This window comes from Notechis scutatus, chromosome 2 (genome assembly GCF_049901735.1).
Source record: "Notechis scutatus isolate UNSWTSFEM ecotype Mainland chromosome 2, rNotScu1.2, whole genome shotgun sequence".
NCBI classification, from domain to species: Eukaryota; Metazoa; Chordata; class Lepidosauria; order Squamata; family Elapidae; genus Notechis; species Notechis scutatus.
In genome coordinates, this window is record NC_142010.1 from 53095292 (window position 1) to 53109303 (window position 14012).

The following is a 14012-nucleotide window of genomic DNA, read 5'->3' on the forward strand; positions in this document are numbered from 1 at the left end:
GTTAAAACTAAAAACCTTTTTATTAAAAAAAAAAAAGGTTAGGGCAGTGTGCTCAGCAGTAAAAAAAAATGACAATAAAGTTATCTTATCGATGCTGGAGTACCAATGCGTCCGATTTAAGAAACAAGTTCTTAAGCCCACACGTTCTGGATTGAACTCAAAGGACTTTTCCCTGCATCCATACCCCCCTTGCTGTTTCCCAAGAATCTTGCATTCCATCTGAAGGGAGATGGGAGAGAACCTTCCAACACCCTCCCTTTGTACCACACTGGTTTAGAAACTTCCTTTCCTCCGCGCAACTGTACCACAGTCCCCTCCCTTCGCCCCATTTCCCCGCCCCCCCATCGCTTAAATTTGGACTCTTCCATTTCCCTCCTTTCAAGTCGCTGTGGATTTTCCCATCGAGCGTGGGGGAGGCGGTGGCCCCGAAGAGACGTGCGTCGTGCGGGCTTTCTTCCTCTGAAATCGGGGCTAGGAAGCGACGCCGCCGCGTCTTAAATTGAGGGCGAGAGGAGCTCGGCTGGTTGTGGTAGAGACTGCGGCGGCAGAGCCGCCAGTGCAACCCTGCCGAGCGCCATGTCGCTGCAGAAGCCGGCCGAGGGCGGAAGCGGAGGCTTGGCGGATTCCCCGGGGGCGGAGGAAGGCGAAGATGGCTCGCCCAGTCCGTCCTTGACGCCGCCGGTGTTGCCCTGGGACCGCTTCTCGGCCTGGCTGCACTGCGTGTGCGTGGTGGGCTTTGATCTGGAGCTCGGCCAAGCTGTGGAGGTGGGTGACGCGCCGCGCCACCCAGGCGAGGGCTAGGTCGGATATGCCGCTCGGGCGAGACAGGACGTCCTGCTCTGCGGAGAAGCGGCGCTCCTTTGCCGGCTTGCTTGGCGAAGAAACCCAGGCGAAGGAAGCCTTTTGTGCCTGGTTGCTTTTATCAGATGCGGACCGCTGAGAGGGCGCCGAACGGTGTTCGGTGCGTTGCAGAGGCCAAGGCATCCAGAAAGCGGGGAGAGGCTCCCTCTTCTCCCCTGAGGTGTGCACCAAACAGCTAGCACAAGAATTCCGCAGCGTTTTTCCAATCTGCAACGTTGAAAATAACAGCCGGGGTCACCACCACTTCGTGTGGAGTTAAGCAGGAGGGAAGGGTGGGGGAAGCTTGCCGTTGAACGATAACGAACCCTTCTCTCTGGAGTCGCAGGTCTTTTAATGCAAGCAGTGTTTTCATTCAGCCTGAAAAATAAACATACATTTCGGCCGGGGGGGGGGGCGGCTTTCAAATAGATTTGCCTGTTGTTTTCATTTCTCCCCTTCTAAAGAGCTCTGGGTTGCTTATGGCAACTTAGGTAATGTTGATTTATTGATACGGCTTTTTGTCCAAATGGGGTGGTCAGAATGGCTGTAGTTTTTAGAGATATCCCTGAAAAATACAGGAATCTGCATGAACAATCCCACAGGTTGCATTTCGTTGCTGATGGTTATTCCACAATTGAGGGTTGCTGAGGAAGCCTTCCAGGTATGAAGATAAACGTGTGTCTAAATTCCAAGGACAAGCAGTGCAATCACAGGGGCAGCAGTTTGCAGGGCTAGCTTGTCTTCTGTTCACGACTGCACGGTGCCTTCGAGCCTTCATGCCATACCTTAAGGGATGAGAATAGCCAATGAAGAATGGCACAGTTAGACCAGAAAATGGAATATAATCTGAGATTTGAACGAATATGCGGTTGCAAATGAATTGCCTAAAAGTCACATTGGAAGTATAATGTTCCATATGTTGCTACTTTTATAAAGCTAATATTTGTGATTTATACTGGGTAGGTTTTGTATTTCAGATAGGAATTATTGAGCATGTGGCAGGAGTTAAATATGAATCAACTTTAATCAGGCCAGTTAATTTCCATACGTAGAGTTTACTGAATGTGAGTTTGCTCTGGACTGGACTAGCTGGAAATAAAACTACAACTTTTGTTGTTGAAAAGGAGTAGGGATAAAGGGTCATTTTATTCAATGCAGCATAGTGTTGATAAATTTAGACTGACATTTAATATATTGTTAAACTTATCTAAGAATCATTTGCCCTTGTCTCTACTTATGAAATGTCCCCATAGATCTATGTTACAAATTGAAAACTATACAGTTTTCTCACACTGTATCACTTTTGTAGTACAGTATAGTGGTGTTGCCTAACCTGATACCCTCCAAAAATTTCAATTGCTATAACTTTCAATCACATAGTAAATAAATTAGTTAGCCCCATTTTTTATTCTGAAGAGTATAAACAATTGAATAAATCATAACCCAGTTTTAAGTATTCTACAGCTCAGAGCTGTTAGAAGAAAAAGGACTTGGGACATGTATTTACTAAATAAATATTACGTTTGAGTTTAATGAAATTATAAGCATCTTGTGATACAAGTCACACTCTCAACAGCATTTTTTTTCCCAGCAACATTCATTAAACCAGCTTTTAGGCATTAAGTAGCCTAGGACCCAAATTAGTGAACTTTTAGATTTGATGAGCAGATTTGGAATTTCCCATACGTATTATAACAGGTTCCAGAAGTCTAATCAGTTAAGTTGCTCTAGCCATTCTCCTGATCCTCTTAATTTTCCCAGCTTGCTTTTGCTTTTCTTAAGGACAGGATGGCTCAAAAAGAGCACTTCTCAAGCTCCCCCCTCCCCCCCCATTAAAAAAAAACACTTTTTGAGCCAAGTAAGAGTAAAACATTTTATAAATCAAAAGAATAAAGAAGCATGGTAGTTTTGCACTTTTTTTCAAATACTATAATAATTAAGGTGAAATATTAATCTATGTTAGGAAGCCAGTGAAAATAGTTTATAAAATCTGTTAAACATGCCAGGTCGTTATTTGACATGATTATTGTTAGAACGGCTTGGAGAAATATTAATTTGGAAAAGTTTTATTGGATGCATTTGGTGTTGAATATGTAGTACCTTTGAATTAGGAATACATATAAGTTAACAGTGTATGTGCTACTTTTTGGTAATAACCAGGGCCCAGTCATATTGATACCTGGTCCTGTGCACTATGTGATAAATTAATAGAATACTTTCTTTTCTCAACTGATGAAAATTCTCGTTTACAGGTCATATATCCACAGCATTCAAAACTTACAGATAAAGAGGTGAGTAAAACCATTAAGAAGACATTTATAAAATATATTTTCCCCTCCAAAATGTAACTTCTATTTTTCTCCCCTAGAAAACCAATATTTGCTATTTGTCTTTCCCAGATTCCAATTCAGGTAATCAGATATGTATGCTACTTACATATATATTTGTATAAAATATTTCTGTTTAGCTAGAACTGTTTTTATTTTATTTTATCTTTATTTCACAGTTTTATGAAGTCAAGTATGAGTGATAAGAAGTACCCTTTTATCTGACTGTTTCACAGACAAAGTTAGGAGACTGTTGTGATAGAAGGTGTAATTGGATTCCAGAATTATGTAAAATATTTGGAGGAGGATTTTTTCCACAACTGCTTGTAGTATTCAGAAGGCTGCATTTCTTAAAAAGTTCAGGGTCACAGTTTGGAAGTCTTGTCCAACAGAAGTGCCTTCTGCACATGCACATGTCTGCCCTGAAGACGTGGAAATGGCCTCAAAAAGGCCATGCTGACCTTCTAAGAAATGTGATGGCCTCAATATTCCCAGCAGGAAATTTTGACAAATACTTTGCTTGCTCCAGAAACTTCCTCTCAATGCTTCACATACTCCTGATAGGCTTAAGTCATACATTGTACTAACCCATAAAGTGATTTGATTTTTTTGTAATATTGCATATTATGAGAAGCCATTTAGGTTGTAAATTATGACCTAGCATGTTGTGCAAATCAAGCCAGCTTTAATCTAGTCAATAATTGTGGTCAAGCAAACCATAACTTAGCATTGGGTGTAAACTCAACCATAACAATGCAGAGTTGCAAAAAGAAGTATCCAGAGGAGGACTCAGTAATATCAAAATGGTGGGGACAATGTGGTAATCAAAGCTTTGCCTCTTAATGTATTTCGTGTGTGCGACATATGTCAAAAGGATCCCCAGGGGTGGGGCTTCAACTGCACTTTTGCACCTGTCATTTTTATTTCATTGACACCCTCCCTCCCCCAATACATAACACTGCAAATGTCCTGGCACAAAGATTGCATGTACAATCCTCTGTGTACCTATTCAAAAGCAAGTCCTATTGAAATTGGTGAGAACTGATCCTAAATAATGTGCCCAGTATAGTACTGAAAACTTCTTATGTCCATTCAATAAAATAATTTCAGTTTGCACTGAGAGTAAGAGTTTTGCAGGTATCTTAATGATTAGAACTCACTTAGCAATAGCTTAAAATTGCATGCTTGTAGTACATGTGAAAAAAGAAATCTTGAAGTATTTGTAGTGGCTGAACCTGGAATTTTACATGAGGAATTGTAGTTGTTGGCTCTAACTAATTATAGATTTTAACTGAGATTATTCAATATTTTCTATGATAAATTTCTTTAATTTTCATTTTAGAAACTTTATATATATTCAAACTATGTACAGTTTGTTTAGCTGCTTGAACTACCTTAAGATGACTATACTGTTTTGAGGGCAATACATATAATGTTACAAATGATAATTAAGAATGTGGACATCCATAGGAAACAAATGGGAAGAAGCAAAAAACATGTTTGTAATCATATCATCACACAAATGCTGTGAGTCAGCAGAACAGGCACCTGTGTCATTTTGGCATAATGTTGGTAACTGTGGACACCAGCAGCTAAGAATATTTTACAATATTCAAAAGGATTCAGGTTAATCCCTACCCTAGGGCAGTAGTTTAAATTGTGACATAAGCATAAGGCTACATAAGGTTAGTTAAATAAATCTGTTTATAAATTACTTAATGTATTAAAGTGTTTTTAAATAAATGTAAAATACTTGTTGGTTGTTCAAATGCCTTGGATGTTTTCTGGAATATAGGTTACAGGGTTTCTTTTTTTTGCCAGCAATTTGGTAAATATTTTATAGGCTATTTTTAATTTTTCAAAAATAAAAGTACCAATAATCTTTATTACCATTATTGATTGTGAAAACATTAGTAGAAGCTCTAAGGAAAAGGCCTAGAATATGCTTGAGAGAGTTTGGCTTGGCTTGGACTCCCAAGTGTGTAAAATGTTCCATCACAAAATGTTTCAAAGTAAGTGTGTAAGAATTAATTACTTTGTATACTCCTATGCAAACATTCTGCCTTGGTCAAGCTATGTTGCAATTCCTTGTTGGCATTTATGATACTTGAGAAAAAGATATTTTTTCCTGTAGTCCATTTACCAGAAATAGTTTTGATTGAATTTGCTTTTTGGATTAAAATTGCTTGCTCAAATATATTGGAGTTTGAATGATAATGATTTAATGAAGTTGCAAGAATATTTCATCAAATTATATAACTCCCCATTGGCTTCTCATCTTACTTTACCTAGATATTTATGAAGAGAATTTAAATTATTTCTCTCTTGTGAAATAAAGATGTTAAAGTGGGATTTCCTTTTTAAAACGATTATTTCTGTTAAGAATCAAATTTGTTTATTTATATGTCACCCATCTCACTATCTTAAGATTTATTTTATTAACAATTTTAAGTGAAATGAATTTTTGGGGATCAGCTTAATGCTAAAGAAAGAGAAAAGGCCTGTTATTGCCTTATTGTTTTTAATTTATATGATTAGAATTTTACACAAATAGGTGATTCTTAAATACTGAAATCTGTGCAGCCATCAATAGTGTAAATGTTTCATAGTGTGAATCTTGATAACTTTGAATTTACTTTTGGGTGGAATATATTCATTTTTCTTGAAGCTTTTAGAATACTAAAAAATACCTTGGTTTTTTTTTTTTTTTTAAACTTCCATCTGGTGAAGTGTGTATGGATTTCCAGTTTCGTCTGATTTGAAATGAAGTTGAAATCACATTAAAGTTAAAATGGTGCTTCCTACAAAGGTGCTGCCCTGAAATATTTTGATGTAAAGCTTGAATCTGCAATGATTTTAATTGGCAACTCAAATTCAGTAGCTGTTACAGGTTCTTGTTAAGTCATCTAGGCAAGAGATGAGCAGTCATACAGTACCTAAGTAGTAGGCAGGACAATGGTGAAAAACAGTCAGAATTAGAGTAGCGGCACTGATTACTGTCTTTTAGGCATTTGCTCTGTTTCCACCAATTTACTTGGGTCTCCTTTAGATCAGAGGTCGCCAACCTTTTGGATCTTGGGGACCATCAAACTCATAATTTTAAATCCCGCAGACCAGAGACCCTGGGAAAATCCCAAAAAAAGTCTGCAGGAAAATTCCCCACCCCCTTTTTCCTACCAATTGATTGTTCTTTATTTTGGATCGCAGGATACCATCTCCAGTTCTGTTCTCAGGGAAAGAGAGGGAATGAGAGAGACTTGGCTTCATGCAAGGAAAGCAGCAGAAGCAGCAGAAGTCTTTCTTTCTCTCCCCTAAACTCTACCAGAAATGAGTCTTTGTGAGACTTGTCGCACCGGCACAGCCTCTTGGAGCAGGAGGCCTTGCAGGATCCCAAAGACTCATTTCTGGCGGAGTTTGGGGGAGAGAAAGAAGGACTTTTGCTGCTTTCCTTGCGTGCAGCCAAAAGCAGAAGCGGAAAGAAGCAGCCCGGTGGCCAGGCTGGGCGCATGGGGCAAGTGGGGCAAGTTTCCCCTTCCGCCTTTCCCCCCTCCCCTCACTACCTCATGTTCGCAATGCAAGCGACGTAAGCATTGTGTTCCCATGGGCCATGTGGGTGGTGCAGCCTTGTGTTCCCGCGCAGCCTGGTTTAATTGCTTTGGGGGTGACATTTCTCTGCAGACCACCAAAATTTTCTTGCGGACCACCGGTGGTCCCTGGCCCACCAGTGGTCCCTGGCCCACCAGTGGTCCCTGGCCCACCAGTGGTCCCTGGCCCACCGGTGGTCCCTGGCCCACCAGTTGGCAACCACTGCTTTAGATGCTAACCATCTCCCAATAGAGCAGTAAAAGGGAACTCTCTATAGAAAGCCAGAGGAGTGTGAAGTGGTCACAGCCTGAAGGTGCATACCTGTATTCTCTTGGTAGCAGGGGTATCCATAGAGTGTTTTTTAAAATGTGGATTGCACCTAAAAACAAGCAAAGCTTTGATCACCGCAGACTTTCTTTTATTGTAATCTATGGACATCCCTTATTAGCAGAGAAAAAGAGGTACAATCTGCAGTAACCATAGTGTTTGTGTTTATTCAACAAGAGAGGACTGCATCGTACTTAGACTTTGTCAAGTAGAGCAGAGGTCTCCAACCATGGCAACTTTAAGACTTGTGGACTTCAACTCCCAGAATTCCTCAGCCAGAAAGGAATTCTGGGAGTTGAGGTCCACAAGTCTTAAAGTTGCCAAGGTTGGAGACTCCTGAAGTCGAGAGTTGTTTTAGGAGAAAACAACACTGTCTGCTTCTTCAGCCTTTCTCCGATGTAAACACTATAGGCTTGATTTCTATGCGTGGAGTTACCTAGAACTGTGCTTGGTATTTAGGGAACATTTTAAAACATTATTATTTGTTAGAAGCACCAGTTAGTTACATAAATTCTTTTTAAATATTACCAACTCAGTATAGTCCTTTGCTGTTTTTTCTCCTCTTTCCTTTTTGGCTTAGGTTGCCTTGGAAACACACAATTTTCTTTTAGGTTTCGGCAGTCTTCTAGCAGAAAGCTTTCGTGGCACTGTTTGCTGGATCAGTTGGACAGAGATCTACCAATTTACTTGAAGGTTGGGAAAGTAGGATGTTTTATCTTGTCCAGGCATGATAGTGTCATTCGAATTCTAATTATTGTGATGGTATTTAATGGTACAATTGTTACGTTTTGTTCCTGATAAGACATTGCTTAGTGTACTGCTGCATTGTCCTGCATCATGTGGCCAATAACTTTCAAAACTTTTAATGATGAACATATTAGTTATCCTGTCTGCTGAAATACTAATAATTAAAACAGCTTTAATTGGATCTACAATTGGGGTATTTTTTGGTGGGGGGGGGGAACCTGATTATAATGCTGTTATATTCAGCTGTTTTAGATTTCAGGGAGCTCTTTGTCCCTGAACTTCACTGAGGATCCTGGGAATTAATGATCTCCAGTTGATCTCAGGACATACCCAATCCCTTCAGGGGTGGCAAATTGTAATGGATAAAAGTTCAAAACACTTCTGTCTACTATTTAATAGCTGCACATTAAAAATTGAGTGCAGTACAGCATTAACATTACATACAATTATGTAATTTACAACTATGTAAAGGTGATAAAGACTTGTGGTCCAAAATGCCTATAGTACAAATTAAATTGGGATGGGGGAGGAAAGAAGCATTCCTTTTACTTCGTGGAGACTTCTCATAAGTAACGTAATATTGTCACAGATTGTAGATTATGTAATAGTACTTGTTCCTCTTCTATAAATTCAAAAAAAGTTGAGAAACAAAGCATATAAAATATAAGTAGCTCTTAATTTTTAACCAGTTGCTTAGCAACGATTCCGATTTATAATGGATCTCTCCTGAAGAAATTATAACCTGGTTCCAAAGTTCCTAGACCCATTTTGGCATTTGACAGTCGGACTGCATTTTTGGCCATTTGCAGAGTCCCATGATTCTATGACTACGATTTAGTTTTTGCCCAAAGCTGGTGTTTACTTCCGGTTTTCAGTAAAAACACTCTGTATGCTAACGATGGATTTGCTCAATGACTACGGCTTTCGCTTTAACGACCACGGATTCACTTAATGAATGATAATTCGCTTAATGAGTATTGAAAAAAGTGACCTGGTTTATGACTGTCATGAATTATGACCGTAATGAGCAGGCTTCATCATGGTCATAAGTCAAGGACTACCTGTATAGGCTACTTGTGTAGGGAATGTTGTATAGTTATAGAAACGTTAGCTCTGGTAGGTTCTTAATTTTCATAGGCATGAGCTAGATGTGTTTGATGAAATGTTTACAGTGACATTATGTCTGAAAATGTAAATATCCTGAATAATCTTCCTGTGATTTTAATAAAATTTTCTTAAAGAACACCTGCTAAGTATACATCATTACTCAGAAAGTATTCCATGTTTTTTGGAATTTTTTTTTCCTTTACAGAGGGATCCTGCTTATTTTTATGGATATGTGTATTTTAGACAAGTACAAGACAAGACATTAAAACGAGGTTACTTTCAGAAGGTAATTTAATTTTAGCTGAATTGTTCATGGTTGTCTTCTAAATATACTTAAAAAAAAAGTTCTGTTTAGATTGGTGGAAAATATTGCCTATATTATGTTTAAGGTTATAAACACATTACCTTGGCTAATCTGAAAGGCCAGAATACATAAATCACAATACTATTTGCAGTATATATTTGAGTGATAGCCAATGAAATTAGGTATCTTTAAGCAAAATAAGTGATAACTTGTATGGTGTGAAGAGTTAGACTAGAAATTGGGAGATCATGAGTTCTAGTCCTGCTTAGTCACAAGGCCATCTGGGTGACCTTGGGCCAGTCCACCTCTCTCAACTCTGAGAAACAGACATGGGCAAAGCAATTCTGAAGTATTGCCAGAAGAACTGTAAGGATATTGACTCAAAGGCATTCAAAAACACAAAACCAATTGCCTTACCTTATCCGTTGTCCTGTTCTACCTTTGCCATTATTTTCATATATGACTTTCAACAAAATGCATAGACATTACTGAGGTGGCTGCATACCATGGTTCCCCAAATTAAATAAATAATATTTTGAAATGTATTTGTTTAAAAAATAGTTGAACTCTTGTGGGGTCATCTAATTTTAATGTTCGTACCTGAATCACATTGGAAAATATTGGCCTAATTAGCTTATAAAATCTGCTTGTGAATATACACTCCACTCCAAAAAAGTAAATACATACAGGTAGTCCTCAGGTTATGTCCATTTGTTCAGCAACTGTTCAAAGTTACGATGGCACTGAATGAGAGAGAGTTAATGACTGATCCTCAGAGTTTCAGCCATTGTAGTGTATCCACAGTCATATAATTATGACCTGGTTACTGTTGTGGTTAGCCAGCAGCAGGTGCGGACAGCTGAGGAGAGCAAGGACTCAGATGAGGGGCAGGATCATTAGGGAGTGGACTGCTGCAGAGCAGCTGCAGCAGCACGGGCGACTCAGGAGTAAGGCTGCAAGGTAATGGCCCATCCTTCAAAAAGATAAAAGCCAGCTGTGAATCAGACGTTCTTTGCAGGAAGCAAAAACGTTTTGAAACTCGAGCCTCGTGGACATTGCAGTATCTTAGTTGGTATTTGAAGACTCTTGTGTTGTAAAATATTTCTAGGTAACCTTATCTGTTATTTTTGGCAGCCTCACACAGTTTTGGCAAGGTTCGTGCTTATCAAAGTTAATTAGTTTGCAGCAGCCTTTTAACCGGGGATTCGTAAGAATCATTAAAAGGGTTTCTGTTCCCTTTGGTTCGTGTTTGTTTTATTGGACAAGGATTTGGCTCAGAACAGTTACACAGCTTGTGACTACAATATCATAGTGAGCCAGAGTCAGAATCACAGTTTCTGACATTTCCTGTTGGCTTCCCACAAGCAAAATAACTGAATGTAGTGAGGAACTAATATGATACTTAATATAAATTATAGTGGCTTTGGAAGAACTAATTATGAATTATTTTGCTTCTCTTATAGTCTTTAGTTCTGATTAGCAAGCTGCCTTATATCCACTTATTTAACACTGTGCTTGGACAAATTGCACCTGAATATTTTGAGAAAAATGAACCTTTCTTGGAAGCAGGTTGGTAATATTGATGGGTTTTGTGATATGGTATATTTTAAAAAAAACATATTAATTACAAATTTTCACCCAGTCTACAATTTGTGAATAGTAGCAGAAGAACATGACTTCGACTTCAAAATTGCTATCACTGACATATTACTGAGGATGTTGTTGCCAGTTTGTCAGCTGATCCAGATAATCTGATAACTATAGGATGAACCCAAAGAAATTTAATTCAGTAGATAAATCATTTTATTCACAAATGTTAAGGAGCACTGTTGATAGAGTCTTCTATATACAAATCTGATTACTTCTCCTTTGCTTTAGCTTGTAGTGATATTGATCGATGGCCACTACCAGTCCCAGGGAAAACACTCTATTTGCCAATTATGGGCATTGTAATTAAGGTAATTTTAAATTTCTTCCATTCTTGTTTGTTGCTTGAATTCGGCCAACTACATCTGTTTTTGTATATAATATGTTTATTATATATAACAGTAACAATTTTTTAAAAAGCCTTAGTACTATAAATGTATATTTATTTCATACTTGCACAAGTAAGAGAGGAAAAGAATGCTTAAAGGAGAACTTGGTATAAATAAAATCCTAAAGAAATAGTGTGTTTCTAAATATTGTTCTTAGACCTGTCATTTAAAAAGAGACAACTGGACTTTCTTGTTTTTCTTGAAGATGTTTCGCTTCTCATTCAAGAAGCTTCTTCAGCTCGGACGGGATGGTGGGGAATGAAAATATTTATATTCCAAGTAAAATATGGCTTCCAAGGCTGACATTAGATTCCTTGCAGACAGCTAGTCATTTGCATTCTTTTAGAGCAGGGGTGTCAAACTCAAGGCTCATGGGGCTGGCCTGGAAATATCAAAGGACCGGCCCATGGTGCCTCTGCCGTGGCTCTCCTGTGCCTCATTTTCGGCCTCCTGCAACACTCTCCTGGCTGAAAATGCCCCCGTGGCCCCCTGTGCGCCCCCCCCCCACCGTGGTCTCCCCCTTGTGCCCCTGCGGCCTGTGGAGAAGAACTACAATGCTGATCCATCCCTTGAAGAAATCCAGTTTGACACCCCTGTTTTAGAGAGTTGTTGAGTCCCCTTGAGGTTTATCTGGGTCCTCAGGGTCACCTGTAAATGGGTGTGGAGCCTTCTTGGAACTGCTGAGAGGACTGTGTTGTAGACTGAAGATAGATGGTGTAGTATCCCTCTAGATGGCCTTTTTGACCCCTCTTTCAAACCAGCGATCCTCTCTGTCCTAAATGTGGGCTTTGTCTTTTAAATGCAGATGGACTGTTGTATCTAGTCCTGATGGGTTTGTTCTTCTGTGTTGTGCCACACATTTATGAAGTAGTTGTTTTGTTTCCCCAATGTACCGATGCACATGGCTCATTGCATTGTACTGCATATACCACATTGCTTAGTTTGTATCTGGGTGTTTTATCCTTGGGGTGAACAAGCTTCTGCCTTAGTGTATTCTTGGGTTTAAAGTGTGCATGTATGTTGTGGTGGCTGAAGTCCCTCCTGAGCTTTTCAGATGTTCCTGCAACGTATGGGATGACAACATTGCTTCATTTATTGTTCTCTTCTGTTATGAAAGAGCTCCTATAGGGTCTTTTATTTTGGGGGATTTGATGAAGACCCAGTTGGGACAGTCACATGTTCTGAAGGCTTCCTTGATGTGTTTTGGTTCTTTTTCTTTACCATCTTTGTTGGTAGGTATGCCTTCAGCTCGGTGGTGTAAAGTTCTGATAACTCCCATTTGGTGCTCCAGTGGATGGTGAGAATCAAGTTGATCTCTGTGTGTGAGTTTTCTGTAATCTTCAATGTTAAAGTTTCTGTCTTCCTCGTATACTGCACAGTTCAGAAAGGGTAGACTCTTTCCGTAACATCTTCCCATATGAATTTGATGCCTCTGTTCACGGAGTTGATTTATTTGGTGACACTTCCAATTCCTGTGTTTTGATCTTGACCCAAGTATCATCCACATACCTATACCAGTGAGTGGGTGGAATTCCTGTGAAGGAGTTTAGGACTTTGGTTTCTACCTCTTCCATGTAGAATTGGCCACAATGGGGGACACAGGTGTCCTCATGGCGCTGCCGTGTTTTTGTCTATAGAAACCTTCATTGTATTTAAAATAGGTGGTGGTCTGGGGAGGGATATGACACCATCTATCTCCAGTCTACAACACAGTTCTCTCAGCAGTTCCAACAAGGCTCCACACCCATTTGCGCTACATAGGTCACCCTGAGGACAGAGATAAATCTCCAAGTGGCTTCAATGACTCTCTAAATGAATACAAATGATCAGCTGCCTGCAAGGAATATAAATCCTTCCATTCCCCACTATCCAGTCAGAGCTGAAGAAGTTTCTTGGGTGAGAAGTGAAATGTCTTCAAGAAAAACCAGAAAATCCAGTTGCACCTTTGGGGCAATCATGATCTGGATGACTGAGAATCTCCATAGATATCTATCATTTTAAAAGTCCATTTCTTTGCCTCTGTAGGATGTATGAGGTCTTTTAATTGAGCACAATAAAGGTAATTAAAGTTAACATTTGAGTTGAATGAAGAATACATTTTTTTTTCCTAAGGTACGGATTCCTACCTGTCATGACAAGCCTGGAACAACTCAAATATTACAGTTGACACATCAGGTAGTTCACTCGCAAAATAATATTCCCTCAATACAAAGATCTAACTTCAACTTCATTTCCTAACATTTTAGTCAGGAGTTCTAGAGTATTTTTTTTTTAAAGTAAGCTAGTAAAATTATAGTAGAAAAGGAAAACTTATCTTTTTGGGTGGAGATAAATTAGATAATGCAACTTAATATTATAATATTTGCCAAAACAAGTTGCTATGTCAACAGTGAGTCTTGGGAGCTGAAGGAAGGAGGCATTTCAGATTCGGCAAACATAAGCTATTCAGCTTCAATGGAAAACGAAGGAGGAAATAAGGACTCCTCCTGTGAGTGGATCCTACTCTGCAAAAATTTCACATTTTAAAAGCCACGTAATGGAATTTAGGTAATTTAAATATTGAGGGGATTTTATCATTCTAGAGAAGACTTTCACGTTTATACATCTTGCTGATGTCATTTATTTTCAGCCCATCCCTTTAAAATCAACTTCCTGTCTTTAAGAAAAAATACGTTGAGGGCCTCTTCTATTTCTTCAGCCTGCTCCTTTTGCCTGAAAGGGGTGAGAAAAAAATTGTGA

The 14012-nt window shown here is 39.2% G+C and overlaps 1 protein-coding gene across 2 annotated transcripts in view; it reads left to right on the forward strand.

Annotated features, from left to right (window-relative positions):
- Positions 1-397: 397 nt before the first annotated feature.
- Positions 398-14012, forward strand: part of DENND6A (DENN domain containing 6A) — a 30472-nt gene continuing 16857 nt past the window's right edge. The window contains exons 1-8 of one of the 2 annotated variants that reach the window (XM_026677639.2): positions 398-765; positions 3093-3131; positions 3209-3251; positions 7660-7772; positions 9139-9219; positions 10701-10806; positions 11116-11195; positions 13386-13448. In XM_026677639.2, coding sequence (XP_026533424.1) covers positions 577-765; positions 3093-3131; positions 3209-3251; positions 7660-7772; positions 9139-9219; positions 10701-10806; positions 11116-11195; positions 13386-13448 — 714 coding nt within the window. In that variant the 5' untranslated portion in view covers positions 398-576. The remainder of the gene's footprint in view (positions 766-3092; positions 3132-3208; positions 3252-7659; positions 7773-9138; positions 9220-10700; positions 10807-11115; positions 11196-13385; positions 13449-14012) is intronic. The other variant, XM_087954747.1, reaches the window with a different exon arrangement.